Source organism: Lytechinus variegatus, chromosome 2, assembly GCF_018143015.1.
Source record: "Lytechinus variegatus isolate NC3 chromosome 2, Lvar_3.0, whole genome shotgun sequence".
NCBI lineage: Eukaryota > Metazoa > Echinodermata > Echinoidea > Temnopleuroida > Toxopneustidae > Lytechinus > Lytechinus variegatus.
This window is the reverse complement of record NC_054741.1, coordinates 6,460,930-6,480,209: the sequence shown is the minus strand read 5'-3', so window position 1 is coordinate 6,480,209 and position 19,280 is coordinate 6,460,930. Positions and strand designations below refer to the sequence as shown.

The 19,280-nt window shown below is 34.9% G+C and overlaps 1 protein-coding gene across 2 annotated transcripts; it reads left to right on the top strand.

Annotated features, from left to right (window-relative positions):
- The first annotated feature begins 1,098 nt into the window (after positions 1-1,098).
- LOC121407170 lies at positions 1,099-19,280 on the top strand. Of its 2 annotated transcripts, none has more exons than XM_041598118.1 (5): positions 1,099-1,160; positions 13,295-13,427; positions 14,250-14,398; positions 15,716-15,792; positions 16,721-19,280. In XM_041598118.1, exons 2-5 carry the CDS (start codon positions 13,334-13,336, stop codon positions 16,869-16,871), a joined length of 471 nt encoding a protein of 156 aa, XP_041454052.1. In that variant the 5' UTR covers positions 1,099-1,160; positions 13,295-13,333; the 3' UTR covers positions 16,872-19,280. The 2 variants fall into 2 exon arrangements, with proteins under 2 accessions (XP_041454052.1, XP_041454053.1); XM_041598119.1 differs by lacking the exon at positions 1,099-1,160 and adding an exon at positions 12,690-12,831.

Genomic DNA, 19,280 nt, shown 5'->3' with positions numbered 1-19,280 from the left:
TCCTTTTCTTTCATCCCCTTCATTAACCTGATTCGTCATCTCTTCTCACTAATGCCCCTTTTGTCTCCTTGTTCTAGTGTTGCTGTTGTATGTCTGGGGTCTATATTATGGTTGTTCCACCTTATATCATTTTGCCTCCGAAGAAGATTCTGCTAGGATCGAAAGCTTAGCCCCTTTTGACTCTCTTATTTTTTTTTAATAAATAGACACAAAGTAGACCATAATACATGTAATCATAGGCCCGAATTATTATGCTCGGATTTTTCTTTTAGAATCCACAGTAGTGAAATTATTCCGGTCATATACACCAGCGTAATTTTGTCAAAATTTCACACGATACGCCTCATATTATCGACCCCCTCAAGATTGTTGGCTCATTACGTCTTTAGATGGTAAAATTGATATTATTTATTTCCGTGGGTATCTATGTGACTAGCATACATGCATAATTTTATGGCAGCTAGCAGGAGCCACGAGCCTAATTACTCAGGTGGGCCAAAGATATTCGTTCGACCCACAACCCATTCGAATTTTATTCAATTTGATGTTGCTGATTGACAAAAATGTATGAATATGATTCAAAATCTAACACTGATTCTAGAAATTGTAACTACTAACCTTCCTTCGCCCGAATTGGGAAGATAAATAAGTGACTTGGAACTATTTTTTTGACTGGTTGATGAATTTGATCCATTCATAGTTATCTTCATAAATGACGATTTATTTTTAAAATGAGCTGGCTGTGGTACCCTTTCCTGGTCAAATATGGAATGTCAGATATATATCCTATCCAATGGTAGTAAACATTCCACCCTCTAATTTCACATTTATTTTTTAATGAATTTTTCAAAAGATCCATTTTAACACACAAGTCTTGGGGAATGTTTTACGCGCGTGACACCAGCAAGCTCGACGCTCCCAGACGCTCATCAATATTTTCGTCCGACAAGTTGTCAGATCTGACAACTTTCCTGGATTCTGATTGGTTGAGAAGCACTGTTACTATAGCAACTGTCGGATAAAACAGATAAAACGTATGACAAGTCCTTTCATGAAACGCTCCCTGATCCACGCCAGCTACGTTCAATATTGAGAAACCGAAGTCCGCTACATACAAAGAATCTGGAATTGGAAGACACCGGAAAGTTCTCGAATTGAATGTAAATATATCCGTTTTCCTAGTTTCATATGATGATACTGTTATTTATTCAACATCCAAGTATTTATTAGTACAAATTTGTGATATCTGCATTATAAGTTAGTTGCTTTAACAATTTTAAAATCGTTAATTTTTGTGTAGTAGACCATTGCCCCACTTATAACCTTGTTCATTGAATGAGTGGCCCCACTTAGTGATAAAAATGTGTGTGAATCACTGTGTGAAATTGAAATTTGAAAGTTAAAAAAAAAAAATCTTCAAGGGTTCATTACCATCCTGCCTGTGGGGAATCTACAGGTAGGACTATGGTATGCCAATGCTTTACACACAAAAAAATGAAAACAAAAATACTACTGACTTCTGTACAGTAGTGAGTGTACATGAAACAGACCGCTCATTCAATGAACAAGGTTATGATATAACCTTGTTCTCACTTATATCTCCATGTGTGGCAAAATAAGGGTGGCAATGTTTGGCTTATTTTCTCTTTTTCTTTGGAGCAAATGCTTGATTTTTTTACTCTGAAAGTTTCCATTACACCTATTATTCATACAACTTGACTCTTATTTAAATTTGATTCTTTAAATTATATTTTTCTTAATTAAAAATAGAGATCAAAAAATGAAAATTTTCTTGCCATATTACTTCCCACCAATAAGAGGGCGTACAAAAAAATGCCCAAAATTCATGTTTTTGAGCGCTCTGGTGAATACAAAAATTATTCCCAAGTTACTAATGAAAAATAAATTGCAACTGTATGGAAATTAGTAATTCGGGTCACAAAAGTGATATTTTAATGATGTTTTAAAGTGTGTGCTCTGTACAACATTGGCATACCATAGTCCTACCTGTAGATTCCCCACAGGCAGGGTGGTAGCAGTGAACAAGTGGTACAGACTAATAATAAAACGAACAGTTGCAATTTATCATGTTAATAACTAGACAGCTGGCAGCCGTCTGTTTCGAGGAGTTTTTAAACATTTTTTTTTTAAATTCTCGTACACAGACGGCTCGCTATCGTGCAGCCACCATTAGGGGACCTGCAATGCAAAATCCCCCCGTCGGGGCTCTTCAATTTTTGACTTTAATGAATAAAAATTTTGAAAATTAACACGACCAAAATGCAAATTTATATTCCCTCTTGGCATTAATTGCCCAAAAACAGAGAAAAATGAAGTTAAAAGGAACAAAAACAGTGACTTACCTCGGCTGTCGCGCAAATTCACTTCCCCGTTTTATCAGATCTTAAGTACATAAACATATGGCCATTGAGTCCCCTGTACAGATCGCGCTAGAACTTCGGTCTCTGTATTTGGTGAGTGAAGCCAACGGAGTTCAGCTGAACAACCAACAAAACAGAGACCGAAGCTTTTGGTCTAGTTAGTAACTAGACAGGCATAACCGTCGTTTCTGGGGATTTATTCAACAATTTCTGACATTTTACTGTAATCCCCATTTACCGACGGTAAAGTGTCCGTGTGGGCTCCCATTTGTTATAACACCAGCACTTTTGTCAAACCAGAGTCCAAAGTTTGGGGCTATATTAACACATCGAGGTTACAATCTAAGGATATATAAACTACAAATTAAAAATATAGAACTATTTAACATAAGAGTAGTTTAAACGATATAGATGAAAATGCATGAAAATTATACTTTACCGATGTTTAGTTGGGAAAAGCACAGCGAAATCGATCCAAATTATGGCAGCCAAACTATGAAATATTTACAAACGAACGGAGAGGGCGTCAACAATTTACGAATGTGATATCGATATTGCATTCCACCAGCACACCTACAAGGCAATAATACGATACGATACACTACACGAAGACAAACGATACTAGTTATAATCGCGATATATCGAGACATTAACGATAATGACGTCATTCAAGATGGCAACTTGCAAGAAAAACCGTCAGGTCAGGAGAAAATGTCTTAGATGACAGATTTCTCAATCATCCAGTGGATTTTTTTTCAATAACTCCAGTCCAAGGTATGCAATTACTTAAGTTATTTATATTTTCCTGATAATGAAACTAAAAATTTCGCCCCAAAAAACAGTTTTAAATCGCGATCTATAACGCTAGTTCACTATACGTTGTCTGTAGCCCACGGGCCCCTAACTCTTCAGTCTATGTATGGTGAGTGGAGCCAACGTAGTTCAGCGGAACAACCAAAATACAGAGACTGAAGCTTTTGGTCTAGTTAGTAACTTGAGTTGGGGGTAATTTTTGTATTCACCAGAGCTCTCGAAAACTTGAATTTTGGGCATATTTTTGTGTACACCCTCTATTGGTGGAAAGTATTATGGCAAGACAATTGTAGTTTTTCAATTTCTATTTTTAATTAAGAAAAAAAAATTTTAACAATCAAATTTACTCAAGAGCCAAGTTATCTTATGAAATCATGAAATGAAATCTATCTAGTAGACCCAAAGCTTCAGTCTCTATATTTTGGTTGTTCCGCTGAATTACGTTGGCTCCACTCACCAATACATAGACTGAAGAGGTTGGAGGCCCGTACGTACAGCCAACGTATAAGTGAACTATCGTTTTATAGGTCGCGATTTAAAACTTTTTTTTAAGCGAAATTTACAGTTTCATGGTTTCCATTATCAGGGAAATTGCGTAGTTGTAATTGCGTACCTTGGACCGGAGTTATTGATAAAATTCCTCCGGATGATCCAGAAACCTTTCATCTAAGACATTTTCACCTAAGCTGAAGGTTTTTCTAGCAAGTTGCCATCTTGAATGTCGTCATTATCGTTATGTCTCGATATATCGAATGTTGTCTTCTACCTGTGATCGTAGTGGTTTAGCTTTCATGTTGAGCAGATCGCATTATAATTAATATCAAAAGCAATATCGATATCACATTCGTAAATCGTCGATGCACTCTCCGTTCGTTTGTAATTTTGGCTGCTATTTTGGGAGTGATTCGGGCGTCCAAGTTGCAAGAAAACATCGGTAAAGTACCATTTTCATACCTTTTAATATATATCTTTGACATTTTTTCATTGATTAGAAATTATAAATTGATATCTTGTAGTTGATAAATCCTTAGAGTGTAAATTCGATGTAAAAAAAGCACATCGAAATCTGGACAGTCAATCGACAAAAGGGAGGACGTGATAACACATGCGAGCTCACACTAACACTCTACCGTCGGTGAATGGGGATGATAGTAAAATGTCAGAAATTGTAGAATAAATCCCCAGAAACGACGGTTATTCCTGTCTATCTAATGAAAAGCTGTAATGGAAACTGACAGTGTACAAAAATCAAGCATTTGTCCAATATAGAAAAAGAGAAAATAATCCAAACATTGTTAACCTTATTTTGCCACACATAGATAGAGATGTAAGTGAGAAAAGGTTATATCATAACCTTGTTCATTGAATCAGTGCTCAGGCCTAGTTAGTTATGCATGAAAGTAGTATGTGATAATATAGTAGTATATAGTATGTGATAATATACATGTAACTTAAATGATAAAGAAATGGTATGGTGTAAACATTGAAATCTTAATCAAGGTTAGGTTTTGGAATGTCCTCATAACTAAGAAACTATATGGACCTAGTTCATGAAACTTAGATATAAGGGTAATCACATATTACTGAATATCCTACCTTAGTTTCAGAACACATGACAAAGGTCATTTAGGGTCAATGAACTGAGACCATGTTGGGGGAATCAATATCGAAATCTTAACCAAGGTTAAGTTTTTTTAAATGTCATTATCATAACTTAGAAAGTATTTGGACCTAGTTCATGAAACATGGACATATCGTATCACTGAAGATCCTGCCTGAATTTCAGGTCACATAACCAAGGTCAAAGGTCACTTAGCCTGAGAGTCAACAAACTTTGACCAGGTCGGGGGTATTTGTGGAATTAGCATCATAACTTTTATATTTTTATGGATCTAGTTCATGAAACTTAGATATAAGAGTAATTAAGTATACCTGAACATCCTGTGCGAGTTTCAGGTCACATGACAAAGGTCAAAGGTCACTTTGATACATTGGGGTATTTGTGGAATTGTCGTCTTAACTGTAAAAGTTTATACATTTCGTTCATGAAACTTGGACATAAGAGTAACCATGTATGCCTGAATATGCTGTGCATGTTTCAGGTCACAGGACCAAGATCAAAGGTCATGTAAGGTCAATGAACTTTGTCGGTGTTGAGGGTATTTGTTGCATTGGAATCAGAACTTAAAAGGTTTATGGATCTACATAGTACATGTAGTTCATGAAGCTTAGATATAAGGGTAATCAAATATGAATGATTGTTTTGCACACGTCTTAGGTTGCATGATCATAGTCAAAGGTCATGTTGGGTCAATGGATATAGTATTTTATTATCATATAAGTATTATTTTTTTTTAATAATTATTCAAAAGCTGTTCTCAAAGTCAGTACTCGCGTGAAGCAGGTGAGACAGCCAGAGGCGTTCCACTTGTTTCTCTTTTAATTTTTTTTTCTTAAAAATAACACCTGTGTGGCTGCAACGCTAAGTTAGTGAATTAAATCTAGTATGATCACTCACACAAGTGCGACTTTCACCCTCATGTATTGGGAGGTTAGTATGCTTTACTACCAGTTACCTCACACTATGAACATAATTTCACAATGAATTTTTTAGTATTGGTAGTCACTTAACATTGCTTCTTAACAGGAATAATGTTTGCTTAAATTAAATGTAGTATTTTAGGAATATTAGCTGAAATTTGATTCATATCGTTTTGGTAATCACGTTTCCGACACATTACATATTGTCTACTTTGTTTACCATGCACTATAAATGCAATCTTTTGTATCTATCATCATTCCAGAGCAAACATTTAGAGTGTTTCAATGTGGTCTGACATAAATACGTTTTTGTAGTTATATTGCATTCATTGATCAATTAGAATTGAATAGAATTGAATTGGTTTTACAGTATACGTATATAGGTGTGTCGGAATCCCATGTAAATGAGGATCTTTTTGCTCTTTCAACGACTTAAAAAAAAGAATCACTATTTGTAAAACAATTGAGATGTTGTTATGTATATATTTGATCTCGTACTTTTTTTAATCACAGCAATGCCTGTATTGCCCTAATATACATTCTCAATCATTCATGGCTTGCTGACACAGAAGTAAATGCTTTTCTATGTGCATTCCAATCCCATTCACAGTTCGATGGCAATTTCCTATTTTTTGTCTCACCTGCGAAGCAAAGTGAGACTATAGGCGCCGCTTTTCCGACGGCGGCGGCGGCGTCAACATCAAATCTTAACCTGAGGTTAAGTTTTTGAAATGACGTCATAACTTAGAAAGTATATGGACCTAGTTAATAAAACTTGGCCATAAGGTTAATCAAGTATTACTGAACATCCTATTAGAGTTTCATGTCACATGATTAAGGTCAAAGGTCATTTAGGGTCAATGAACTTAGACCATGTTGGAGGAATCAACATCGAAATCTTAACCTGAGGTTAAGTTTTTGAAATGTCATCATAACTTAGAAAATATATGGACCTAGTTCATGAAACTTGGACATAAGGTTTATCAAGTATCACTGAACATCCTGCATGAGTTTCACGTCACATGACCAAGGTCAAAGGTCATTTAGGGTCAATGAACTTTGGCCGAATTGGGGATAACTGTTGAATTCCCATCATAACTTTGAAAGTTTATGGATCTGATTCATGAAACTTGGACATAATAGTAATCAAGCATCACTGAAAATTTTGTGCAAGTTTCAGGTCTCATGATTAAGGTCAAAGATCATTTAGGGTCAATGAACTTTGGCCGAATCGGGGGTATCTGTTGAATTACCAACATAACTTTGAAAGTTTATTGGTCTAGTTCATTAAACTTGGACATTAGAGTAATCAAGTATCACTGAACATCCTGTGCGCGTTTCAGGTCACATGACCAAGGTCAAAGGTCAATGAACTTTGGCCGAATTGGGTGTATCCGTTGAATTACCATCATAACTTTGAAAGTTTATGGATCTGATTCATGAAACTTGTACATAAGAGTAATCAAGTATCACTGAACATCCTGTTCGAGTTTCAGGTCACATGATCAAGGTCAAAGGTCATGTAAGGTCAATGAACTTTGGCCATGTTGGGGTTTTTTGTTGAATAACCATCATATCTCTGTAAGTTTATTGATCTAGTTTATTAAAAAGGGAAATAAGAGTAACCATGTATCACTGAACATCTTGTGCGAGTTAGAGTAGTATTCAAAGTGAGCACTGCTGCTACATTGAACCGCGTGATGCAGGTGAGACGGCCAGAGGCATTCCACTTGTTTCTTTCTATCTCTGAGAGGCAATAAACTTTCTATTCAAATTGAAGACGCCTGTTTATTCATTAACAATCACATTTTGCTCTTGATTATTGTATTTGTTGGAGCTAATGACTCTATAGATGGACTATCCCCCATTTACTGTATATACATATAGATATGCCTATGCAGAAGATATAGACCTGCTGTAATTGAAGAATAGGATAATGTAAAGCACATTAATCATTTAAGGCACTATGATGTAATGAAATCGCCATACCGTCTGGAAAGAAAAAATCTTTATTACCAGCTGTTGATTGTATTAAACGTTTTAAAAAGTCATTTCAATTTCATATTATCTTTAAAACTTATTTTTACCAAATATTTTACAATTACAGTTGGGGCCAAAAGTTTACATACACCTAGTAGACAAACAGTGATCCTCAAATTTTTACACTTTCACTCATTCCTGCCAACATATGATTTCATGGATGCAGACAAGTGTGGTCTTTTCTAAATATATCTGGCATATACTTCAAATAAAAAACACTTGGAGACATATATATGGTTCATAATAGATATATTTCCAGTTTATTGGAGGGTCAAAAGTTTACATACATCAGCCCTAATACTTGGTAGCACTGCCTCCATTCGTCTTCACATCTCTCAGTAGACGTGGACAATTCGACACTAGCTTCTTGCAGACCTCCAATGTGATTTTCTACCACTCCTCTTGGCAGATGGCATTGACTTGAGTCACATTCCTTGGTTTCCTTGACCGAACATGCTTTTTGAGTTCTGTCCATAGGTTCTCAATAGGGTTCAGGTCTGGACTCTAGTGTTTCGGGTCAATTGTCATGTTGGAACCCAATTTTGACTAAGATTGAGGTTCTTAGCGGACCTTTTCAGGTTTAGCTGAAGAATTTTCAGGTTCATGGTGCCATCAATCTTCAGGAGTGAGCCAGTACCACTTGCTGCAAAGCACCCCCACAACATGATGCTGCCACCGCCACTGCCCAGGTGTTCATTAGCATACTTCAGTCTGGCTTTACGGTGTTGGTCCTGGAGTTAAGGCTTCTTCCCCGCCCTGCAGCCTCTCAGTCCATGATCATGGAGGACTCGCTTTATGGTAGAGAGGAATACCTTGCTTCCTGAAGCCTCCAGATCCTGGCAAATCTCTTTTTTGTCATCCATGGGTTAAGCTGAACTGTACGGACAAGCCTGTGTACTGCTGTCTGGTTGAGTTTTCGCTTTCTCCCTGATCTTGGTAGAGTCTGCACTGTGCCGAGAGTGTTATGCTTGCGTATTATGGTTTGCACTGAACCACAAGGCATGATTAGAGTCTTTGATATGACTCCTAAAGAGGAACCAGACTTGTGTAAATCAACAACATGCTGCCTAAGGTCTTCGGTATATTGCTTTGACTTCTCTATGGTGCTAATGTTGCAGTGCTGATCAACACGGTATTGGTGGCAACATTTATAGATACCAACACTGAATCACTGCAGGAACTTCTGGTCAACATTTTTTACCATTAGTCTATTCAAAAGTCAAAAACCTATTCATCGGTCATATTCTAGCTTTGCTTGACAAAGATGGAATGTGAATCATGCTTCAAATGTCCAAGGAAGAGGTATGCATAATTCTGCAGTCATTATTCAATTGACATTATAGCATTATCACATTCCTCAAGTCATTAAAAGGAAACCAAGTCCACTTGAAAGCCATGGCACCTCTTTTTAAACGCATTTTATCACTTCAACAGTGAACTGTATGTAAACTTTTGACCCATTGATTTTTCAGAAATATAGATATTATAAACCATGTTAAAAATATCTGAGCATTTTATATGAAATATACACCTTGGGCATAAAGTATATGGATAATTCTTCTAATCTAATTGGCAATACAACTGGTTGAGGGACAAAAAATGATGAAAAAATGAGAAAAATATCTTTTTCACCAGGTGTATGTAAACTTCTGGCCCCAACTGTATATAAAGATATATCAATATGTTCAAAGATCCAGCATATAACTTGTTTTAATGACAATGATGTAAGCACCAGGCCGAGTCTGTCAGATCGTCACACATAAGTGAACATGTATAACACTTTCTTCAATGCTTCTGGCATACACCCTTACTTGCACTCACATGCACCACGCACCTCGGTTACTTCTTCAACGATTGCAAACAAAATCTTATCTATTCTCTTTCAATAGAGCAGATGTATTAAACGGGGAAACCTTTTCACCCCAGTGCAAATATTATACAGCCAGTGAATTTAATAAGGCTTTTCATAAATTAGCTCAAAGTGATATTCCCGACTACTTTAGTTTAATGCATTTAAATATAAGAAGCTTACAAAAATTTTTTGATACTTTCTGCGAATTTTTATCCACATTAAACACATTTCCATTTTCTATTATTGGTCTCACGGAGACATGGTTGCATCCAATGTCTCCTCCAATTTACAACATTGATAATTACAACTTCCTCCATATAGATCGAAAAGTTGGTAAGGGAGGAGGTGTCGCTCTCTATGTACATAAAGATCTTAATTACAAAGTAAGACATGATATTGAACTTCAAAATATGGAATCCTTATTCATTGAAATTTCTAACGCTAAAAATAAGAATAAAATAATCGGTGTAATCTATAGACCCCCCAACCAATAATGCTGACATATTTTTAAATGAATTGGAATCTAGTCTTGAATCAGTTTCTCGAGAAAACAAAAAAATCTATATCATGGGCGACTTTAACATTGATTTGTCATTTCCCTATACTACAATAGGTCAACATTTTGATAATTTATTATCATCATTTGGATTACAACATCTCGTTAATAAACCAACTAGAATTTCTAACATATCAAATACAATACTTGATAATATTTTTTCTAATGCACTTGATAAAAGTGATAATGGAATAATATACTATGATATTTCAGACCATCTGCCTATTTTTGCAATGTATCCAAATGACAAACGCCCTCACCAACCTAGGGACAAAGAAAACATAACCAGACGGAATGAAACCCAACGTAATATAGAATCCCTTAAGGTAGATTTGGCTGAAGAAGATTGGCATGATATTTACCTAGAACAAAATGCAAATGACTCTTATGTAATATTCTTAAATAAACTTCTTTATTATTATGATAAAAACGTGCCATTACTAAGAGTTAAATCGAGTAAAAAGAAGAACAAACAACCGTGGGTCACACAAGGTATAATTAAATCCATATTCACTCGGAATAGACTTTATAAAATATCCATTAAATCGCCTACAATTCAAAACATAAATAAATACAAAAAAATCTGCAACAAATTAACTTTAGTTATTCGCCTAGCTCGCAAATCTTACTTTTCTGATGAAATTGAAAATAACAAAGATAATAAAAATTCATTATGGAATTCTGTAAATGAGATATTAGGTAAGAAAAAAGAAAACTATGATAAAATTAACATCAATTTCGTAGAAAATGGTCAACACTTACGAAACCCAAGTGATGTTGCTAATGCCTTTAATAACTTCTTCAATAATATCGGTCCAAATATAGCTTCAAAAATAGTATCTAATGATAATGACTTTTCTGAATACTTAAATGACTTTCCAGAACATTCATTTTTTAATCCGACTAATACTCATGAGATCTTAGAAATTGTTAGGTCTTTGAAACCAACTAAATCTTCAGGGCATGATGGAATAAGTGTCTGTTTATTAAAACAAATAATTCACTTTATAGCTTCACCGCTCATGCATATTTTTAACCTGTCTCTGTATCATGGCATTGTTCCCGATCCACTTAAGATTGCAAAAAAATACCAATATATAAGAAAGATGACCCATGTCTCACTTCCAACTACCGACCAATATCTTTATTACCGAGTATCTCTAAAATTCTTGAAAAAGTAGTTTACAAGCGATTGTATTCCTTTTTGAACAATAACAATATATTATTTCCAAATCAATATGGTTTCAGAGAGAATCACTCAACCAATTATGCAATTTTACAATTATTCGACAAAATATCTTATTCTCTAAAAAAGAACACAATGTTGGGGTTTTTATGGACTTATCAAAAGCATTCGATACTATTGATCACTGCATTTTACTTTGTAAATATGGAATCAGGGGGGTTGTTTTCACTTGGTTCAAAGATTACTAAAGTAATCGACGCCATTATGTTTCTTTCAAATCAAAAACATCCAATATTTGTACTATGAAATGTGGAGTACCACAAGGATCAATTTTAGGTCCCTTGCTATTTTTGATTTATATGAATGATATTGTAAATGCATCTCGAGAATTATCATATGTTTTATTTGCAGACGATACAAAGGTCTTCTATTCCCACAAAGACTTAAGTATACTCTTCCCGACACTTAATTTAGAATTAAAGAAATTATCAAAATGGTTTAAAGCTAATAAACTCTCCCTAAATATAAGCAAAACAAATTTTATGTATTTTAAACACATTCAAACTAAACATATGTTCCTTAATATATACATAGATGACATCCCTATCATTGGAAAACAAGAAACCAAATTTTTAGGTGTATGGATTGACTCAAATTTAACCTGGAACAGTCACGTTCACAATATTTGCGTGATGGCATCCAGAGGAATAGGAATTTTGTTTAGATTAAAATATTATCTCTCCAAAAAATCATTATTTATGCTTTATAATTCGTTCGTTTTATCCCACTTATCTTACTGCAACTTAGTATGGGGGTATGGTAGTAAGGTAAAAATAGAAACGATTTTCCGTCTCCAAAAGAAAGCACTCCGCATATGTACTCATTCACATTTCATTGCACAGCCACATACTGATCCAATATTTCACAACTTAAAAACATTGAAAATTGAAAATATTAACATTTATCAAACGGCCATATTTATGTTTAAATTTTCATCCAATACTATCCTGATTCCATTTCGCAATTTTTTTGTTTACAACAAAGACATTCACAATTATCCAACACGGCATTCAACAAATCTTCACTTAACCAACCCAAGAATATTACTCGCTCATAAGACGATACACCACCGTGGCCCAGACATTTTGAATGCATTGCCACATGATATTAAACAATGTACATCTCTCTGTTCGTTCAAAGCTTCTTTGAAAAAAATTCTTATTTCTAAGTATACCTAATTTAATTCACCTGCACTCACCCACATGCACACACTTGCACTTCTTTTTACCAATTTTTTTCTACCAATATATATCTAAATCTTATATTTCGTGATGATCAATTTATCAAATATAATTTATGATGGTTTTCATGTAGCCCCCTCTCCTGGCTGCTATTGCTTCAAGCACCTCTGTGCTTATAATAGCTGGCCCCTGTATTTTACCGAACTATATCACATACTTAGGTATGATTTAATTATCAGTCTTGTTTGTATTATTTACATTGTATCTTTTAAATTGTCACATTTAATTTGTATTCATTCAATTATGTGAACATGTTAATTTATCATTGATTTCTGAATAAAATGCAGAAACTCCTGCAAAAAAAAAAGTTCTGTAGAATAGTGTTATTGTAGTTAAAATCTATTCTTAAATTCGCGCAATACCATGCAAGTGTTGCATGCGCTGTGTCTGCGATTTTCCTGTGCATGGCAACATGTAATTCACCCATGGGCGTGCAAGGTAAGTAACTAATACTAATCTGAGTACTGCATTTGGCAGTGGATTTTTTTCCTTTCCATTTGTCACTGTGTATGTCACTGTATATTTGGGAAAGAGAGTGCTAGAACCATAGAGTGGTAAGTCCAAAAGGAAAAATCATTGATTCCAGATATTTTACTAATTATCAAAATAATGTGACATTTGCAGATTGACAGTTCGGCATCTCAGATCAGCCTTGTTCACGTGATGCCGGTGAGTACTTCAACCCTGAAGCAGATAGCTGCAATTGGAGGAATTATTTCTCTTGGAGGAGCAGGATATTTCTACAAGGGTATACAAGGTACATATTTATTGACATTATGTTTATGAGAAGATGGGGATCAACTTGTTACCCCTGGCTGAAAAATATATTGGAATAATCTATACATACATGTATATAGAGATAGAGAGAGTAAAATCTAGAAAGAAAATGTTACAGAACACTGAAGATTTCATCAAAACTGAATAAAAAAAATGATAGAATTTTAATAATCTTGCATTAGATTGCTGAAAAAGTCTTATTATGAAAATGTGATGAACAAGTTGAAGAGGCCTTCGCTGATCACTCCACTTTTTCTTTTGTATTTTAAATTACAGCAATTTCATGCTAGAAAAATTAAATCAGCCATTTTCACAACACTTTTCCAGCTGCTGTCCAAACAAATGAAGAACTTCAATTTGTTTTGTGGTAATGTAGGTCTACTGGGTAGTCATGTAAAGAAATGATGACCAACAAAATGTATTTTCCATGGGTGAATTTGGGATTAAAATGTTGTGTGTCATACAAGACATTTCTGAGCCCCATATGACACACAATATTATCACCTTTAATTCACCCGTAATAATTTTTTGTTAATCAGGTTTTCAAATCACTACCTGCTTAAAGTTTATCATTGACAAAAAAAGATATTTTAGTTGCTCAAGTGCAGCACAATGTTGATAAATTTTTTTTGCCAAAGGAAATTGCACCATGGCTGGGATATGAACCCACGACCCTCTGTTTCAAAGGGACTAATCCACAATGCCACAATGCTCCATTATGTCTTGCTCATTTTGCCCGTAGCGTTATACCTTCAAGTAATTTTAACGATGGAATTTATGTTTATATCCATTTTATTTGCAGATAATGTAGCTAAAGGATCATACTACTCCAAGTCGGTAGAGATTCTCTGTAACCATAAAGGTGCTACTGATGTCCTTGGCTTGCCTATAAAGACAAAGTTTGTTAATCTTGGGAATCAGTTTAATGCTGTATCTGCTTTACAGGCTAATGTAAGTGAAATAGAGAGGAAAGGGGATAATGTATTGTTTTTATTTTTACTGTTGAGCAGAGGTATAAAAGGGGGGTACTGTGTTTCTAATTTTCATGATTGAATTAAAATGCGCTAAAAATGGATTTACTCACATTAGATGAACTAATTACATGAAATGAAATTTAGTGATATTATTTTGGGTTTTTGTGAGCTCATTATCACCAAATATATAATTCAACCTGTAGCTTTTGATGAACATTTGATTGAATAAAACAAATCATGAATGTGTAGAACATGAAAATATTTATTTCCTGAAATATTATGCCGCATATGTCTGGAGATGAGGCCTGTCTCAAGATAAAAAACTTGGCAGGTTTGGTCTCAGTTTTGGGTCGAGACTCCTGTCTCAGTCCATGGAAGATGTTTTTTGTTAATTCCATGTTCTTTTTGAGTCACTGGAACACACGATTTATAAAAATCTTGTGACTCAGTGTCTCAGATTTTCTTATCACTAAATTTGTTTTCAATTTTGTTAAAGATAAACCAAGCCTATTGTGTAGACTTCAATCTGTGCTCCTTGCTCAATACATGTATCATGGTCAATTTTTTTTTACTTCAAATCAATGGGGGGGGGGTGGGTTCTTTCACAAAGATTTAAGTGTGATTATATTCCCACTTATGGTAAGTTGAATTCCTTTCCAGGCAGTATCATATAGCAACACTTGTCAACTCAGAGGGCATGCACTTTTGTGTATAATCAAGATAAAAATTAATTACAAATTTCTTAAGTACCTTTATGAGCTCAGCAGCAAAAATATGTGATTTATTTGCATTACATTTTAAATAGGACAGGGCTTGACATTAGATAGTTGAGCCACCAAAATTCTGGCCTGGTTAGGGTACCAAAGTTTTGATAAATTGTTATGTTTTCTATTGTTTTAGGGCAACCGAAGTTGTTTTTCGGGCTACCAAAAATTTGTAATTGATGATTTAGGTGGACTGATCGGGCCACCAAGAAAAAAAGTTTGTGTGGAGTCTGGCATAGGACCTTATGGGAATTTCCAGGGCCCTTTGATTGCCCTGTTCCTTCCTGTAATTTTTTCCCCCAGCATTAATCAATGAGATTGGGGGTAATTGTTACATATCATGTGTGTTTGTGCACAAAGTATTAACTCTTTGTGAATCACCACCACCTGGTGGATTCTTATGCCACAGATTGGGGACATTTATTTATAACCAACTAGATTTAATGATATACGATTGTGAAGTGTCACACGTAATACACGATTATTCTAAAGCTAAAGCTATTACATTATTTTTTGTATGTTGATTTTAGCTTGCTATACCACTGAGGGGCTCAATAAGACCTGGAGTAATGTACACATGGTCTTCAAGACAAACCATGATGGATGAGTAAGTATTTACCTTGTAAATCATTTTGCAATTGTGACCTGGCATGTGAATAGTAATAATAATCATTGATATATCATTGCCTATCTAGAGAAGCATTAGAGAGTTTGGATAAGGGTCAGTGCCAAGAAAAGTTAGGAATTTAATTTAGATTTGGAGGTCTGTAATGACAATGTATTTCCCAGCTTTAGTGGTAAATTATTCCATGGAAGAAGCCCATTCATTTTAGGTTACCCATGTTAAGGGGGTATTTCGTGATGCTACTTTGATGATCTCGGGCTATGAGCTCATGAGTCTTGTAAATATCTTGGTGCTAAATCATTTATATTAAATTCTATACGCTTTGCAACCATTTCAATTGTTTGGAATCCCCCTTAGGTCAGAGGAAATGTGTTATATTCAGATGACCTTGACAAAAAATCTTTCCAATGTCATTGTAGAGATAAATTTCTCAAATTACCTTTACTATCTTTCATTAGGATGAACACAAGTATTTGCAAATGGATATGTTGCGTCAGTTGTTCCGACATAGCATCCCATGGTTTTTAAATCCTCAAAAGAAAGCATTGAACAGGTTGACTAAAATAATATGTCGTTCAAATTTTGAAATCATTTGGTGTTTGTCCACTTTTGGCTTGTTGACTATAATTTTGGCTATTGTCAAATCCTTTTTTCTTTTTAGTGGATGTTATGAACAATTTTTTTACAAAGGAATGGTAATACCAGGTATATTATATATCATCAAATCATCTTTCCAAAGAAATGATTGTACTATCAAATAAAATAGTTGTGATCATTTCTTCAAAATTATGAATAAATGTGTCTCAAATTACACAGAAAAAATGTTGAAATATATTTCCATACTACAATTTAGTGTTTTTATGCAAGAACCATAATTGTGGAATATCTATTTATTCCTTTGTTTTCTAAGCTGGACAGTTCAGAGAATAGACTTGGAGATCACAAGCCCCCAGAGAAAAGTCACAATCTACAAAGCGCCCTCTAGTGACCAGGAACAGTCATTGGAAGGAGGAGATAATGCACCACTTTGGGACTCAAGTGAAGAATTGGGGAATAGATGACACTGTTAAGAATGGTTTCACTTGTAATAGATAACTCTGTCATTCTCCAGTGGTGACCATTAACAGGTTATTCAAATGTTATTGTCACTTGCAATAGATTGCAACAGGCGATCAGTAACGCTCCATTCACATGTTATCACCCGATGCAATAGCTTGAATCGGGTGATCGGTAATGCATCATTCGGATGTTGTCATCACTTGTAATAGATAATAATATTTTCAGCAGCAGCATTTTCATTTATGAAGCGTCACAATGCAAATCTGTATGATGTACAACCTGAGCTCTGCCCAGTTTTAACCAGTGGTATAAATCTGTAAGCTTCAGAATCAGATGTCATCAAGACTTGCTTTGCATAAATAACACAGATGTGTTCTTGACTGGTGATAGATCACACATAGCAAAAATGACATGACTCAGTCATGTCATGTGATTCAGTCATGTCATGTGATATATCACCACTGGTTATTGATAGCATTGTCCATCACCATTGAAGATAACATATGTATGTGGGTTGTTATTGCTTTTCCTACCGTATCAGGAGAGTTTAACAAATGGCTTGCCATAATTTGTGTATCCAGTGGAACTGTTTTACTTTGACACAGTGTTGAAACTTTTTTTTAAAGGTGAAATATATTTATTCAAACATGGCCTTATTATATATCAATGGAAAGGTAATGATGTTGGGATTATAATTTGGTCATTTGAAAATAACGAAAATAAATACATAAGGTGGAAATCACCAATTAAAAAGCGCTAAAATGCCTCTCCGAAATATGCCCTGCGTCGGTCTCTGAATTGACTCGAATTTGATGACAGGTATGAAGGTACAAGAGACGTGATTGGCTCTCCTACATCAAGCTCCACTTGCATGCAAATTGCAAAACCTACTGCGAATGTCAGTGCCCGTGCAATTTATCCACACTGTCACCGAGTAGTTCGATCATAAAAATGGAAGAAAACCCAGAAGTTATATCTAGATTTAGATTTTTAAACAAATGTTGTTGAAGAGGGTTCCTCAACAACAGGAAAACAAAAAGAAGGATGTGCAATAACTAAATTTGTAGAAGAGTGGTGAATTTGATTATGTCTAACGTCATTGATTTTAGAATCAAATTTTGTACAATGAAACGCCTCTGAATAAAATGGATCATCAGTTTTGCCAAGTTCATGTATTATCTTTCAAATCTTTGTCCAAGATTTGAAGACATCAAGACACAATTTGTTTCTTGAATAAATGTTTATCTGTTAAAATCAATTTGAATATCAATTTTGGTTGATGAAAAATTCCCTGGCTTTCAGTAAATATTGTGTGACCTTCCAGGCATTTATCCCCAGTACTATCTTCAAAAAGGATGTAAAATAATTTTTCCCTGGTACCTTACAAACTATAAAAGGAAAGAGAATGTCAAACATCTTGTTTTAGATGATCAATATTTCACTGATTCTAAGCTCAATTTGTGATATTCTACAAAACTATGAATAAATAAAGCCCTTGTTTATTTATTTATTACAAACTATTGTAACAGAAATACTTGTAACATTATCTAGAATGTTGTGTCTCTAAATATGTAATGATGATTAAACTTGGTGTGCTGTCATTATTACAGATAATGACAGTGCTGTCATAATGTGAATAATCATGGATCTTCTAAATAATATTTATTCTTGAATGTTACCAGAAAGTAAGATCTTGCTGCAAAGATTTGAGCACACTTGGAAATGTTTACATTACTGTGGACTGACCTTATTTGTCATTCCATAATCGATACAGAAAAATTGACCTTGAGGGTGTTTCGCGAAGAGTTAAGTATAACAAAGTTATAGTCATGCTTAAATGCCGACACTCACACATAATTATACATTTATAACATGCAATCTTGTTGATTGATATGCAGTGCGTCCTCTTGTCAAGGCGTGACCAGTGCTGTGTTGCGTCTTATACCCCATGCAACTGGGAATTTATTAGTGCAACTGTCACACTTAACTCTTTGTGACACTCCATCCCGATCAATACAGCTGAAGGGTCTATGGGTGTGATGCTTTAGCTAGTCCAGGACGGCAAGGCAAGTTAGGGATCAGTCCCTACAAACATTCTAAGAAACTTACTGGTCTTCTTGAATCTATATAAATGCAAGAAGAGCAATCAGATATTAGCCTCAGACCCAATTTTTGTAATGTGGCTGCACACATATGAGACATAACCCATGACTTTTCCAGCATGATATGTAGAATATGGTTTACAAAGTGATTCTATTTCATGCAAGCTGTGCAAGCTACTGTACATTATGAACAACAAAACTTTGAATCCACATGCACTCTGCACACCTTACATGCCTAATATAATCTCTCAAGAACAATAAGTACATTTGAAAAAAAAAATGCTTGAAGTTTTGCTGGGGAGGAGGAGG